This window comes from Osmerus mordax, chromosome 24 (genome assembly GCF_038355195.1).
Source record: "Osmerus mordax isolate fOsmMor3 chromosome 24, fOsmMor3.pri, whole genome shotgun sequence".
In the NCBI taxonomy this organism is placed as follows: Eukaryota; Metazoa; Chordata; class Actinopteri; order Osmeriformes; family Osmeridae; genus Osmerus; species Osmerus mordax.
This window is the reverse complement of record NC_090073.1, coordinates 1927433-1942746: the sequence shown is the minus strand read 5'-3', so window position 1 is coordinate 1942746 and position 15314 is coordinate 1927433. Positions and strand designations below refer to the sequence as shown.

Here is a 15314-nt window from a genome sequence, read left to right as displayed (position 1 = left end):
GTGATCAGAAACAAAAAAAATGTACTTTGGGCATATAAGGATTTAGTAGTTTAACTGTTGCTGTTGTCTCTGTACTCTGGATGTCTTTGTACTCTGGATGTCTTTTGTAAGTCTGGCCATCCCAAAATAATACATGCTAATGTACTTAATGTAAATAATATAATTATACAGTTTGCACTGACCCTACACCAAACAATCCTCGCTCGTTCTAACATTGCAAACATTGATGATGTTTACAGTGTGGTCGATGGCTAACAGAACACAGGAGCAAAGAGATGGCGGACACAGATATATGGTTTGTGTAATAATCACTGGCTCTTTTTTTATCTCCTATCAAAGAACAACACCACAAATCAAAACAAGAGCGTGAATTCTAATATGCCAGTGGTCCTGTTGGAGATAAATGGCTCTGTTTGTAGCCCCTGACCCATCTTTCTCATGTGACTGTGTGTGTGTGTGTGTGTGTGTGTGTGTGTGTGTGTGTGTGTGTGTGTGTGTGTGTGTGTGTGTGTGTGTGTGTGTGTGTGTGTGTGTGTGTGTGTGTGTGTGTGTGTGTGTGTGTGTCTGTGTGTGTGTGTGTGTATGTATGTGTCTGTGTTTTCTTTATGGATTCCATAACCATATTTCACTGAACAATTCTCCTGCTGATACGTTAGCTACATTATACATCACTACAGGGGAGGGGATTAGTGTAGGTACAGTCATACACCTCAAGTAAAAATGACTGTGAAAGGAATAAACTATTTTCATGGAAGCTCAAGAAAAGAGGCATGTTTAAATAGGCACATGCTATGGTGTAATAGGTAGGCCTATGAGATTGAAAGGAACTAGAGTAATGGAAGTAATGGAAGACAGAATTGTGTCAAACGGGGATGTGCTATCAGAGTCAACAAAGAGAGAGAATATCATAATTGTTCATATTGTTCTACCATTTTTTATTCAGGCTAATTGTGTTATGAATGATTCCTAATTAAATATGCTAAAAATCGCATAGGCCTATGGGACTACAGTACTTGTGTGCACTACTTCCATCTAGTGGAATCTTAAAATGGTACCGCTGTGATGTTCCTGTACCGCCCGCGGTACAAAAATGCTGCCCCCACCTTCCTCAGTTACGACGCACTAAATTCTAACAAATATATTTAGACGCTACACATGTTATACATCATTGGAAAGCTACGATTCTTGTGCTTGTAGATATGTAAACCATTTCAAGATCGAGTCACAACAACAAGTTTAGTCAACGTCTTTGTCCAGTCACCACTTTGGTGATGTTTACAAAGCCAAACGTCTCTACTTACCCTCAAAGGTTTGGTGTCGTCCAGGTATGCAACCAACACATCAAAACTTGATCTGCGTACATTCCCAAGGGTTCAAAGTATCTAACCATGTAAAGTAATTCTCCAAATACAATGTTTTACGTTCATGAATAGCCATTATCCTTTGTTTCATTATGCAAGTTAGCCGACGGAAGAAACAACTTGCTCAGATAAAAGTGCACATTCCTCCGGTTAGAAACGGAGAAAATACGATATGGAGGGATCAAAATGTCCGTTGAACCCTCCCCTTTTGATTGACACCTTGTTTGACCCAATAGGACCTTCCATGCCCCGTTGACAGCCCTCTAAAGCCAATTAGGTCTGTGCGTCCTGCCCCCCCCCGCCCCCCCCCCCCCCCACACTCTTTCTAAACAAATTTCTCGAACTGGCTTCAGCTGGCTCTGAAATGAGCTCGTTAGCCTTGTAGCTGAAAGCTAGCTGAAAATGCCAATACCTCATTTGTATGTGTCTGTGGAGCCGTCAAAATAAAAGTCGATTGCGCAATAGGGTTGAAAGAATCAGTTTTCTTTGTGCGCCAATCCTGGGAATCAGATAAAGCACTCCAATGTGTTCATGCTTCAATTTTTGTGTTTCAGTAATACTAATTAGGGATTTAGCTATTATATATGATAGTTCTAAGTACCACCTTTCATTAGAGATAACAATTATGAAAAATAATACCTTTTATCCTGAGTATTTGACCTTGGTTACAAAGGGTCATTTTGGAGTCTCCAAAAGGCCCTTTTAGAAAATGAATGGATGTACTCTTATAAAAACATGTGTCAAATATGAATATATTGTGGTATTATGTTTGACTTTTGATTTGAATTGGGTAAGGCTTCAACCTGTGGTCCAATTTAGTCTTCCAGCTAATACCTACCACCTCTAGGCCTCTTCAGGCCTCTGTTTTCAAAACAAAATCTAGACGGAAATAGAAATTTTCACTTTCCTTGTGTTCAAGCTTCTATTACTCAACACTAGTAGGACTGACAGGGGTCCTGACAACAGGGGACATAACTTCAGAGTGTCAGCTTTCAAAAGAGATCATTTACATGCATGTACTCCAAATGGTTCAAGAACAGCTTCCAATTTACTTTGGGTATGCTGTTTAGGCGTTTTCAGGCAAATTTAACAGGATTCTGAAGAGGTTAACAATTTTCCGCAAGCACTCCTAATTTTGAGAAGCAATTTGAGCACTATTACGGCGATCAGCATGTGCCCATCGCGTTCCTGTCAACTTTTCTTGGTTAAGTAAAAAATTGGGTGTTGGTTTCAAACTCAGCAAAATAAAATAAAATAATTCTGTACAAAAAAAGCTAATAGTTTGAGCCAGGATTAAGGTTAAGAACAGAAAAAAAATATTTGGGAAGATAGTTATGGATATTTTTTACTAGAGTTAAAATAATAAAATTGCCGGAACGAATCGGGTGCCAATTGCAAACCACACAAAAATAAGACATAAAAACTTAACCAAGATTGTTAAGATTTTTTGCTCGCTGAAGAGTGATTTATTTCCTACAATGAAGGCCTAATTGTTTCCCTCGATGAAGGTATCTCTACTTCTTTTCATGGGGTCACATCGACGACGTCATGGCGTAATCGTTCCGTACGTAAACCGTTCGGCGCTACTTTTCAAAAGGTGAACAAGAAGAACAGCCCAACTTGATGAAAACAAGATATTTGAATTAGGGCAAGTGCGTTTACTATAAAACGTACTCTTCTACCAGTCTGGATTAAATTGCGGTAAGATAATCGTAAAACAAAAGTATACAGCTATTCTGAACTTGTTAAACTAGACTACTGTTGCTAGCACTGCAGAAACGTTGCTGACTGAGTGTGGTTAAGGACATGGTACTGTTCTAGCGCGTTAGCTAGTCTAGTTAGCTCTAGCTACTCTGCTATCCGCTGTTCACAAACATCACCTTGTTAGAGGCAATATCAGCTAGATGGCTAGTTTCATACTACTTTTCAGATTTTGTCACACAACTGTTACGTATAATGTTACTAGTTTTTAACAGTCCTGCAACAATAACTGTCCGTAAGTACCCTTTTTTTCCTACCCAGGCAGCAATTGACACGCAGAATATTTTGTTTACATCTAAACAAACTACCAATAGGTTCCAATTGATAACCATGATGAACTTGCCTAAGTATATACTTTGTATTGGATAGGCTCGCTATGACAACGTTGTGCATACAATTAACACATAGCCAACGGGACACTCATAGCTCACTGAGCGAGCTATAGAGCTGCTAGTCTCAGCTAAAGGACAGCTGGATGGTCATTTTAATCATATGCGAAGTTGCTTGCTAACACCACGACCCTCACTCCACAGTCAAGATGAGCGCATCCTCCACACCCATCTCCCGGGTGCGTCAGTGGGCCTCCCCGTCGATGAAGCAAAAGGGCGCACCCCCTACATCCAGTGCCCCTCTCCTCGCATCCTTCCCCGGCAACGACGATGAATTAGAGCGGCGTCAGAGGCGCAGATCCCGCGTCATTGATCTGCAAGCCGCGAGTGACACCTCATTTAATGATTCTGCCTGTCATAGGTATTGGACATGTCCTCCTTCAAAGTAATCCCCTTTCCTACATGTTGACAGGTGATACATGTATTCAGACATTCGTAACCCCTGTGTTTAAATTCAGTGTCACAGGAACCCCTGCTGCAGTGCCCAAGATGTCCAATGCACAGATTTCTGAGCACTACTCCACCTGTATCAAACTCTCCACTGAAAATGTGAGTCAGCATGCAAATGCGTATTAAGCTCAAGTCTCACATTTCAACAAGCGTGGGTTAGTTTGTCATCCTTCTTTTGGGGGGGATTTGTCATTTTAGCTCTGCTAGCTATTTGAACACCAACTCCTATATTCACTTTGTTTTGTTATTAGATCAGATGTAATTGTACTGATTCCCACGGGGATGTTTTTGTAGAAAATAACAACCAAGAATGCCTTTGGCCTGCATCTGATTGACTACATGGCAGAAATCCTCAAACAGAAGGATTCTGAGCTGACTAACTTCAAGGTATGTTTCCTTCCATTTCTTCTTTCACCACGCAAGACATGTTTATTTATTATAATTTCTAGGCCAACACATATACTTACTATTTACAAACTAGCTGGCTAGGGAATGTAAAAAATTGACCAGCCACTCATTAGATTACCATAGTTATTTTGGCTGGTGACTATAGAAAATCTACTAGCCTCTTGCATATTTTAACAGAGTTTGGCTGGTGGATGCTGCTAATTTTGTGCATTGATTTCCAATGTGGTGTCCTTTCATTTATTCGTGTGACCAGCCCTTTAACGTGTCTGTGTTTGTGTGACCAGGTAGCAGCTGGTACTCTGGATGCCAGCACTAAGATTTATGCGGTCAGAGTTGACGCTGTCCACGCAGACGCTTACAAGGTGCTGGGAGGCTTGGGAGCCGAGACCAAGCCTGGAGAAGGTAAGAGGCTCTGGGGATAGGCTTCACACCGGTCCTCCTACACGTCTGTGTCCTGGTTCAGCTTCTGACGTGTGTGTGTGTGCGCGTAGAGCAAAGACCAGGGGCTGAGGGAGAGCTGGAGGAGGGGTCCGCAGCAGGAGAGCTGGCTGCCAAGCAGGCAGTGAAGAGAAAGAGGCCTCCTAAAAAGACCGTGGAGCAAAACCTGAGCAGCATCAACAGCTTAGAGTCTGAGAGGAAATGCGAGGTGAGACGGGGCTAAAATCTTGAGTTTCTCACAAAGCCTCTTCGCATGCTGTGGGATGCGCGCCGGTCTCCAGGAGAAGGTTCCTAGCCAGCTGGCTAACCCAGAGTCGTGTTTGTCGTCAGGTGGACCCCATGTTCCAGCGAATGGCTTCTTCCTTCGACGAGAGCAGCACGTCGGGGGTGTTCCTGTCGGTGCTGTTCAGCGAGGACAGCCGCTGCGAGCTGCTGTTCCCCTCCCACATGACCCTGCTGCAGTCCCGCCCCCGTGCCCCCCCACCCACCGGCCAGCGTGTAGCGGCACAGCCCTTCCTGGGTAGGAGACGACAATACCCCCCTGACTGTCTGCACTGTAACTGTTGCTCTATGCACCCCCCCCCCCCCCCCCCAACTGTCTGCACTGTAACTGTGTTGCTCTATATGACGTCTCGGTGACTGTGGCTCCCCAGGTGGTCTGCAGCACTCCCAGGAGAAGAACTCCATCTGCCCATCCCTCGAAGACTTCTCCTTCACCAGCTGGGACCCAGAACAGGTCGGCCTCCCACACAACCAGCACAGCTAAGGCCCGTTCACACAAAGGACCATAACGAGAAATGGAACAATAAAGATATCGGTCTAAAAATCTTTCTATATTTTAAAGAATAGCCACACCACAACGATATATAGCAATATATAGATATATAACTATATAGCGGAACAATATCGTTGGGGTCACTTTCAGAACTATTTATATTTTCAGCTGATGAACGATTAATTACTGACAACCAAGCAGAATCCATTCAAATTGAAATCCTCGCGCATTTAAAATGGCAGACAACATTGAGATGTTAATTGCTGAGGTTGGTGTGGGCTCAAATATCGTTACCGTCATAGTTCAAGTTCTCGTTATCGTCCTTGGTGTGAACGAGCCATAAGTCGTGGAATCCTGGCGCCTGATTGGCCCAGCTCCAGGAGAGGAGGTTTCCATAGGCATACATGATGTATGATAATGACTCGCATTACGTAGAGAACATTAGAAGGGGTGCCTCTGTTTGTGTGACCGCGCGGCCCCTGTTTGCAGGCGACAAGCCAACTGCTCGAGAAGATGAGTCGGGGGGAGCATGTGTTTGACGTGAACGCGGAGGCGGAGCCAGAGGAGGAGTGTCAGGATTTTGGCGAGGACATCGATGCTGACTACGAGGGCCAGGAGGACTATGGGGAGGGCTCCAAGGAGCACAAAGATGGCTGCCAGGTCGCGGGGCCACACAGAGGACGGTGAGGCCTCACTCTGTTGCCAGACTTGCCTGGAGGAAGAGACCAGATGGTTCACAGGCACTTTGCGGTGTCAGATCGAAACAAGCGATAACCTTTATCTTGAGGTCGCCGTTTCTCTGGGTTAAGATGCAATGGGTTAAGAGTTGTCTACAAAGTCACAGTTCTAAGTCAGTCTCTCGGATTCGTCCAGTTCCATGTGATGAAAGAAGGGAAAGTGTTTGTCTCATTACAGTAAAGTCCCACTGCAGTTGATGACCTACTTTCAAGGGCTTACAAGCTTTTAAAAGTGTGTCACTTATCGCGCAAAAGTAATTGGATTCTATTGCAGTGGGTTAGCAGCTTATCTGGAAAAGCATGCAGGAAGCGGCAAAATCCAACCGATTCCTTAGCGCTTCAGGCTAAATAAGGGCTCACTGATGCTCATAACCGTTTCTGTTCAAACCGGCATTGTTAGGGATGTGATACCCATCGGAGAAGGGGACATAGCTACCATGTGCCTGCAGCTGTCGTCAGAGCCCAGGGAGTACTCCTACTTCAGCCCCAGGACCATGGCCACCTGGGCCGGCCCGGGCTACTGGCAGTTCAAACCCAAACACAAGCGTGAGTAGCGGGTGATGCATGAGGACTGTGTCTACTTTGTGCATGTTCAGCATCTGATATTATCTCAGCACTGGAAGATCTATGGGGTGGCCACTGCCACCCCTCCAAAAAAGACAAGCCATCCCAATGTCCCCATGCTAAAATATATAATCTTTTAGATTATATTACATTTCATTCAATGATATTAATATTGTTATTGTTGGCATTATTTAAGCTACGGTGTTATAGTAATTGATGGTGGCATCGAGCCACACCGTCCCTCCACGCCACCCTTGAACTACCTCCTACCCTCCCAGGTGAAGATGTCTAGATCTGCCCCTGGATCTTAGAGTATGTATACTTGCTGTTGACGTTCTAGTTTGCTTTCTTTCTCTGTCCCCTCATCCGGTCTGCTCAGAGGACCACGTGCCCGAGAAGGAGGCTCGCAAGAGGAAGCCCAAGAAGGCTTTTGAAATTGACTTCAACGATGATGACGTGAACTTTGACACCTACTTTCGCACCACTAGAGTATGCTATCCTCTTTCCTAATACAGATATGACTCTGGTGGAAATTTCTATTTGCACTGCACCAAATGCTGTTTGCACATGAGGGAAATTATAATTTTTTTCCCCAAACGGTTGCCATGGCGACAGCACACTAACTATGCAGTCGACTCAACCTTTTCAGTCTTCAGTCCCACAGCTGGGCCAACCACCTGGACAAACCTTTTGTTTGTTTTGTTACTACCAAGGAAATCCTGTGGGATTGTTGTCAAATAAATACAGTAGTTACTCCAGTGAAGCGGCTGTGAGCGGCCATCATGATCACATCTCTCCTGTTCCATCCCTCCTCCCCAGGCGGCCACCACAAACACCAAGTCAGCCCTGAGCAGCAGCAACAAGAAGACCACTCTCCCAGCAGACTTCCAGTTCCCCCCAGAGACCCTGTCCCAGCTCAGCCTCAAGCCCTCCAGCACAGTGAGTCCTGACTCCTACGCAACATCAGCGCTGAGGGAGCATAGCGCCCCCTAACTTTGGAGGCTAACTGTCTCTCTCTCTCTCTGCCAGTTGTGTCAGGAGGGCCAGAAGAGGCTGTCTGGAGAGCTTGGGGAAGGCATCGGGGACTACGACTACAACAACGCCAATGACACAACTAATTTCTGCCCTGGCCTGCAGGTCAGCTCCCATGTCCTCAGTGTGTGTGTACTTGACTGCTTCGGTCAAATGCAACTGAGGCTCGGTCAGCCGCGGCCTTCGCGAGCTGTCCCTAGAGCCTGCTCCTCTTCTTCCTCTTCCAGCATCACCCTCCTCATCCCTTAATCCTCGTCTCCCTGCTCTCCCCCTAACCCTCCTCTTCCTCCTCTCCCAGCATTACCGTCTTCTCCACCCTAACCCTCCTCTTCCTCCTCCTCGTCCCCTAAACCTGCTCTCCCCCTAACCGCCCTCTCCCCCATATCCCTGCGTCTCATGGCTTGTCTCTGTCCAGGGTGGGGACAGTGACGAGGACGAGGGTCCAGATGACATGCAGCCCTCCATGGACACCATGCCCCCCTCCTCACAGGAGCAGGACCACGACTTCACCTACGGGGAGGACCACCTGGTGCCAGAGCCACACAGGGTAGGGTAGGGTAGGGTAGGGTGTGGATGTGGGTGTGTGTGCGTGTGCGTGCATGTACAAGACTCTGTCTGTCCCCTCAGGTGAACAAGATCGAGATTAACTACGCCAAGACTGCCAAGAAGATGGACATGAAGCGACTGAAGACCACCATGTGGAATCTTCTAACCGACAGTCCAGATAAACATGCCAAGGTTCGTTTCCAATAGCTCCCTTTTCCCTCTCCAGTTAGTAACTGCTTCAGCTAGCAAATAATAAGTCTTTGCTGCTATCACTTGTTAGGTCTTTTCTACTTTTGCCATTGTGTTTCCAGCAGGAGGTGGAGAATGCGGAGACATCAGAAGTGACCGGGGAGAAAGTCTTCAGCCAGACTACAAAGACCCTGCTTCAAAGGTAGCTACCAACAGCAGGCTCTTCGGAGCCTTCCTCTTGGACTGTCTGCTACTCTGTATGGGGGGATAGAACACAGCGATGGGGGAGAATGTTCTGGTTGAGCTCTTCATGAGCCCGAACAGACATGCATCTTTTAAAGCCCCGCTGTCAGCGGAGGACATGTAAACCTGTCAGACGTTTACTCGCTTAAAGGCATGGTGGACACGACATGCCTGCAGATGAATAATGGAGCGTTAACACGGCTGTTTGTCTCTGCTTGTGTCAATCACCTAGACTGCCCTCCACCATGGCCCAGAACTTGTCTGTGCCCCTCGCCTTTGTTGCCCTGCTACACCTGGCTAACGAGAAGGTGAGTTCTGGTGTTCCAGTGTTTCCACTGTTTCTTAAATGGGGTACGCCTATGGGGGTATGCAGAGGTACAGGTGGTATGTGAAAGAAAGTTGAAAATTGAAAAATATGAGGGTAAATCATGTAAATATGGGTAAAATACATGTTTATATAAAATAAATACGGGTATAGGGGGTACTTGGATTCAGAAATAAGGAAAAGGGGATAGAGAAGCCCAAAAGGTTTGAGAGACACTGTTCTACACCAAGTGCCTTGTGATGATAGCCTCACTAGGATTGTGTTCCTATCTCTTTGTTTTTCCTCACAGAATTTGGAACTGGTAAAGGTGGATGACATGTCAGATATCGTCATCAAGCAGGGCCACTAAAAGGGAAAGCCATGACTGGACCTAAAAATGTGAAGATTCTCTTCAGACTTCTTCTCTTTGCCCTTTTTGTGTTTCCTAAATAGTTAACTCTATGCTGTCGTGTCACAAACACACCCTTTTTCCTTTTTATATTTGGCCTCTTCAGTGTTTTACTGCAATGTGTCATTTCTATGAGTATGTGTAGATGCTTCACTCTCAGTTCACAAAGAATGTGTACATATTAAAAATAAAATGTGCTGTCAATGTGTTTTCTACCAGTCTATTGTGCACCAGTTAATTTTGTAGTTAAATAGTTCTTGCTTTACCAACATGTACCGAATTCTAGTATCATGTGATCTGTAACCGGTTGGTTGGGGTTAGCAGTGTCCTGTGGGTGAGACTGCGTCAGCGGGGCTTAATTACCACAGGCGCTGAACGGCAGGGTGGAGTCAGTCACAGATGTTAACCCGTATAAATGATGTTTGTTTTTTCACATAAGGAGTGTTGCTGGAACAGGTGTTTTCCTGGCTTGATTCCTCTCAGGTTTAGGTAACATGTTTTCCGGTAATGATGCACTGACTGATTTAGCACTAAGATTTCTAAAACTGTCAAATATTCCTCGTCAATCACGACAAACACGTAATTGGCTGTATCTTCAGATAAAACAGTGGCCCAGTTTCCCAGACATGGATTAAACATTTTTTTTATGAAAATCTCCATTGAAAACGTTTTTTGTCTTGGACTACGCTTAATCAATGTCTGGGAAACTGGGCCTAAAATGACTGATGTGATGGGGCTGAGTTGACACCTCTAGCCCTACATGAGGCTAGAGGTAGAGACATGAGGTCTCAGTGGGGATTTTTAAAATCTCGTTATTTAGCAACTTTAGATCATTCTTGCATTTCTTGTCAGGGACGGTTACCTGAGACAGGTGCATGTCCCAACGCCCTCGCCAGGAGGTTGTTGGAAGTGGACGGGGAGGGCCAAACCGGTGGAATGTACTTCGAGATAGAAAATGACCAGGAAGTTAACGTCAATGTAATCGACTGCTGAGCTAACATTAGTCTCGCGTAATCGATAAAGAAGTTCTAAAGACTGATTACTTAGCTCGTGGAGAAGTTTATAAGTCCAGGACGCATTAAGGAGACAGGTTGCTTACGGTCAAAATGGACTTTGATCCGGTACGTACTCTTGTTGTTCGGGCTTCTTGTGCTGGCTTTTGTTTTGCAGTCTGTTAATCCATAAATCTATTTTTTTTCACCAAGTCAGATGCAACTTCGTCCAAGTTTTGACGTCGTGAAAAAAAAGATCTTATTGTGACAACTATTAGCTCGTTCAGAAGGACATTTTAGATGTTTTGCTCAACATGTACGTTCAGGAAGTCGCAACAATGGCGGAACAATGTAGCTTTCCTACTTATATAATTTAGTTGTTCAAATTTAGCCACCTGCATTCGCCTATAAAGCCAAATCCAGGCCTCACTAACCTGTACAGCCAGGTGGAACATCAACTGTTTCTGCCCTGCTTTTTCAACTGATAGTTAAATAATTGACCCAATTCCAAAGTTTAAATGTTTATGGTAGAGGTTCTTTCTTCACTTTAGGTGTGCATAACCAACATTTGAACCGCATTGTACTATCAATGTCTAAATACTCTTTTTTGGAATATAGAATATTAATGTAGAAAGTGTCATGCCGTGATCAAATGTACGTTGCCATAAATTGCTATAGGTCCACACAGGCAAATTGCGGCATTCCTGACTGCAATGTGATTCAGCCAGTTAAGATTGTTTATTCAAATGAGACATATCTCTCTTTGGCTAGGCATACAGAGCATGCTTCAGATTCGAACATCATAATCTTATTTAAAATGTCTATGTTGAACTCAACTATTTCACACTTATGTGTGTGTATATGTAGCATTTTCACAGATTATAGCTAGACCCATAGGATAATATTGAGTCCTGATTATTAAACCGAAGATTACTTTTAGGACTCAGTTTGCTTTTCAAGTATTCTAATCGGATACTATTTGGTACTAATGTCGTTTGTTCCTCTTACATCCGTGAACTTGTTATTGTCCTGCACCGTTTCTCTATGTGTGAGTTGTCATCTGATAGCAGGGTACTGTTCAGCAGGCCCCAGCAGAGCCTGGTGCCAGCAGAGAAGCAGGCAGGGAAGGAGGAGACTCATGTTTAGAGAGGAAGAAACTAAGAATGGAAGAAAGAGAGATGGCGGGGGAAGGGAGGGAGGTAGTCAGTTGGTGACGCAGCAGTTGTCTGTTTCCTGGAGACGGCTGTTTTTTTTTTAAGCTCATGGGACTTGGAGGGGATGCTGCACACACACACACACACACCAGTGCATGCATCTGTATCAACTAGAATATAGCATTTCAGGTAGCAATGTGTGAGACAGGGCCTTCTTCTCCCTTCCACACAGATAGTTGAAGATAGGTGTCAGACAATGTTGTGCTTTTCACATCATTATAAAATACTCTTGGTAGCAGAACCTGTTTGGTTTGTCAATCTCAAGACGGGAGAACACCGACACCAAAAACCATTTCCAACTTTCACTGCCTAATGTACCTCATCAGACCTTACTGGTCTGTAGATTCTAGACAGTGCTGACATGTAGGCCTGTGTCTAAATGCCTAAAAACGTCTGCACAGTTTAAAATGGCTGATCTAAATTCTCTCGCTCTCTCTATTCCTCTCTGTCCCCTTCTCTCTTTACTTCCTACCCCCCTCTCTCTCCCTTCCCCCTCTCCCTTTGTGTGTGTGTGTGTGCGAGCAGGAGAGGGGAGAGGAGCAGGTGCAGGAGGACAAGGTGAAGACGCTGCAGTCTCAGGTGGACGGGGTGAAGGACATCATGACACAGAATGTGGACCGTATCCTGGCCAGGGCTGAGAAGCTCGATGACCTCATGGGCAAGTCAGAGGACCTGCAAGCTGGGGTCAGTCTCGCAAGCACGCCTTTCCCCGCGTTCACACCTCTGTCTCTCGTCCTCGTCGCAACGTTGTGTCCGCTAACCTGAATTGCTGCTTTTTCATCTTTCTGACGGCAAACGATGTCCCCCGTAATATGAGTTCAATCCTGTATTTACTTGTTGGTCACTGAAGGTTGAAAAAGTTTTGCCTGCTTAAACTATAAATTGCAGGGAGTTTGGAACCTGTTTATGCTATATGGTCATTGTTCAGTGTGTCTGGTAATTCTCTCTCTCTCCTCCTTTTTCTATTTCTCTCTCCCTCTCTTCACCCCTTCCTTCCTTCCTCGTTCTCTTCTGCAGGCCCAAAACTTCAAGCAGACGTCCCAGAAGGTAGCCCGCAAATACTGGTGGAAGAATGTGAAGCTCATAGTTCTGATAGTGGTCATCGTCCTAATCATCATCCTCGTTATCATCCTCCTGGCCACCGGAGTCATCCCCACCGGCTCCCCTGTGAGACCTGTAACCCCAACCATCCCGCCCACCAAGCCCTAACCAGTCTCTCTTTGTCAAACACACACACACACACACACACACAGAACCTCAAAATACACAGATATTCACATATACACAAATACTGTACATACATCAATCATAGTGGCACCATCACTATTTAGTTGGCGCAGGCTATCTCGTTGAGAAAGTCAGCAGTCTAACTTGACTAGGTACTGTTGTCCACAGTTGCACTCTAAATCATATGTGTTTTTACAATGAATTCTGATCTTTGTGATGTGTGCTGGGTTTGATGAATAACCTACATTTGTGAATAACTTATTTGCACATTTGGCCTTATGCCCAAGAATGTATAACTGCCCCTACTCTTGTCCAGTTTGAAAATAGATTATATATTTTACCCCGTGCACCAACTCTTACTGATAATGACAGAAACACTGTTTCACTGAGTCACTAAACTATTTCATGAGTCTCATATAATTTCCCTGCCTCTGAGTCAAAACATAGATATGTGTGCAGCGTAAATATTGTCAAATTTCAAGCCCGTTCCTTTTGAAACCCCAATCAAATTTAATTGATGGTTGCATGCATGGGCTTCACAGGTCATTATATCAGTGAATGCAGAGGAAGTGATAAAACTGCGTTTCTTTTCTTTTTCTTCTTCTTTTTTAGTCCACACTTTAAGCGAGAGGCACTGAGTAGGCCTACTTACATGGAGCTCTGTGAGAATTTGGAAGCAATTTGTGTATATTGTTTTCAGCGGTTGATGTGATTGGAGGTATTGTATGTATGTTGAGATGCAGGCTCTTCTGTGAAGGACACACAGTCGAAGCCTCCAAAAGATGAAGGTACAGGAATGGAGGTTTGTGCTGTGCAAAAGTGGGTTAGACATGATCACTTGTCATATATTTACTTATTTTTTCTTTTCTTTAGATAAGTGTTTTTATCATTTTCAATGATGTCAGGTACTGGGGACAGGGTGTGTAGGATACTAAAAGATCGTAGATACCTTTCAGCCTTCAATTCCTCCTGCCTTTTCACTGAGCTATGCCCTTCCCAAAATGAATGCCAAAGCACATCATCACTGCTAGAGACCATGTTTACAGAACTCGTAGGCTTTTAATCCATTTGGCAGAGTGAACAAGCCCTTCAGTGACAATACTGTACATTTGAGATTAAGGGTTACATTTTCTAGTTTTAGACTCTTTTACAAGCTTATAGCGCCCTCTGGTGGCCATGTTCCATGTTGCTCTCGCAACTGATTAAATAAAATATTGCTCATGAAAGTAGCTGTAACTGTCAGATCAATTAACCAGTATATGTACCTAAAGCCACTTTATGGCATATATTTCCATTCAAATCATATTTGCCTATGTAATTAAGTAAATGCAGTTTGTTAGGGAATTATATATCTATTGCCACTTTTACAAACATCTTTTGAGATATGTTATGTATATAGTTATAATTTACAATAGTTAAAGTTGAAGTTGACTCCTATTTACTAAATATAACAGCTGTAAACTCAACCCCCCCTACCCACAAACGCATCATATAGATGAGCAGTTTTTAATCACATTACAAATGAAGGATTGTTTTTAGAACAAGCAATGAGTTATTCATTTGTTTCTTGATTGCTTTATATGTGATGCACTCATGTGTTACTTATTTGGCTCTGTTGTATTTTGCGTTGATCACCATTTGAATGGCCTGAAACAGTGATGAATTTGAGACAATTAAATAATAGATGCAGACTGCTTTTCATTCATTATTGCTGGTGGTTCAATTATTAAATAAATTGTATTGAGGGTACTTTTGGTATTTCCGTGTACTTTCTGTTTCTCTCATCAGAGGAAAAAATAACATTTAGAAATAAGGGAAAGGTTCTAATGGCCTTATGGAGAAAACTTTCTTTTTTTTATGTTAATGGATGGTATCATTCTGAAATGGGAAACTATTTGAGTATTTTACTGTTGATCTGAGATCAATTGTCCTCAGACACAAAGATTAATGGGTATACATGACTCAACCCTGACATGGGTTTTCAACAAAGCATGAATAAGAACGTGTTGTATTCAAGTAACACTATTCTCTCTGATGACCAAACCTTCAGTTTTCCTGTGACAACAGATTAATACTCTGGGTTTAGGGGCTGTTTCCACCAAACAGGAAGTCACAGGACATATTCATTTTGATATGAGTCATGTGGATGTGAATACAACATTCTGGACACTGCACTGTAGAGGGAGGGAAAGTTGGTGAACATGTCCTTTGTGTTTTTTGTGCTGCCTCCCAGAAGTGACCCATTGTAGCAGCCTGATGCATCATCACAAGATGG

General features: G+C 44.0%; 2 protein-coding genes across 3 annotated transcripts; both read left to right on the top strand.

The window, feature by feature from the left end:
* The first annotated feature begins 2941 nt into the window (after window positions 1-2941).
* ncaph (non-SMC condensin I complex, subunit H) lies at window positions 2942-9810 on the top strand. 2 transcript variants are annotated; one of them, XM_067228057.1, is made up of 18 exons: window positions 2942-3062; window positions 3656-3872; window positions 3970-4060; window positions 4256-4348; window positions 4654-4771; window positions 4861-5015; window positions 5138-5327; window positions 5461-5543; window positions 6072-6265; window positions 6720-6865; window positions 7263-7372; window positions 7703-7822; window positions 7913-8020; window positions 8331-8462; window positions 8543-8653; window positions 8776-8852; window positions 9126-9201; window positions 9508-9810. In XM_067228057.1, the coding sequence occupies exons 2-18, from the start codon at window positions 3661-3663 to the stop codon at window positions 9565-9567; spliced, it is 2076 nt and encodes a 691-aa protein (XP_067084158.1). In that variant the 5' UTR covers window positions 2942-3062; window positions 3656-3660; the 3' UTR covers window positions 9568-9810. The 2 variants fall into 2 exon arrangements, with proteins under 2 accessions (XP_067084158.1, XP_067084157.1); XM_067228056.1 differs by having other exon boundaries at window positions 8773-8852.
* A 738-nt stretch (window positions 9811-10548) lies between these two features.
* Window positions 10549-14730, top strand: vamp8 (vesicle-associated membrane protein 8 (endobrevin)). Its single transcript, XM_067228420.1, has 3 exons — window positions 10549-10727; window positions 12338-12496; window positions 12830-14730. The coding sequence occupies exons 1-3, from the start codon at window positions 10713-10715 to the stop codon at window positions 13019-13021; spliced, it is 366 nt and encodes a 121-aa protein (XP_067084521.1). The 5' UTR covers window positions 10549-10712; the 3' UTR covers window positions 13022-14730.
* The last annotated feature ends 584 nt before the right edge of the window (window positions 14731-15314 follow it).

Excerpts from the sequence above, each read along its gene's own strand:
- ncaph (XM_067228056.1), top strand. The coding sequence starts at position 3,661 with ATGAGCGCATCCTCCACACCCATCTCCCGGGTGCGTCAGTGGGCCTCC. Across the intron at positions 7,823-7,912 it reads GCCTCAAGCCCTCCAGCACA|TTGTGTCAGGAGGGCCAGAA; the intron begins GTGAGTCCTGAC and ends TCTCTCTGCCAG. Across the intron at positions 9,202-9,507 it reads TACACCTGGCTAACGAGAAG|AATTTGGAACTGGTAAAGGT; the intron begins GTGAGTTCTGGT and ends TTTTCCTCACAG.
- vamp8 (XM_067228420.1), top strand. Across the intron at positions 12,497-12,829 it reads CAGAGGACCTGCAAGCTGGG|GCCCAAAACTTCAAGCAGAC; the intron begins GTCAGTCTCGCA and ends TCTCTTCTGCAG.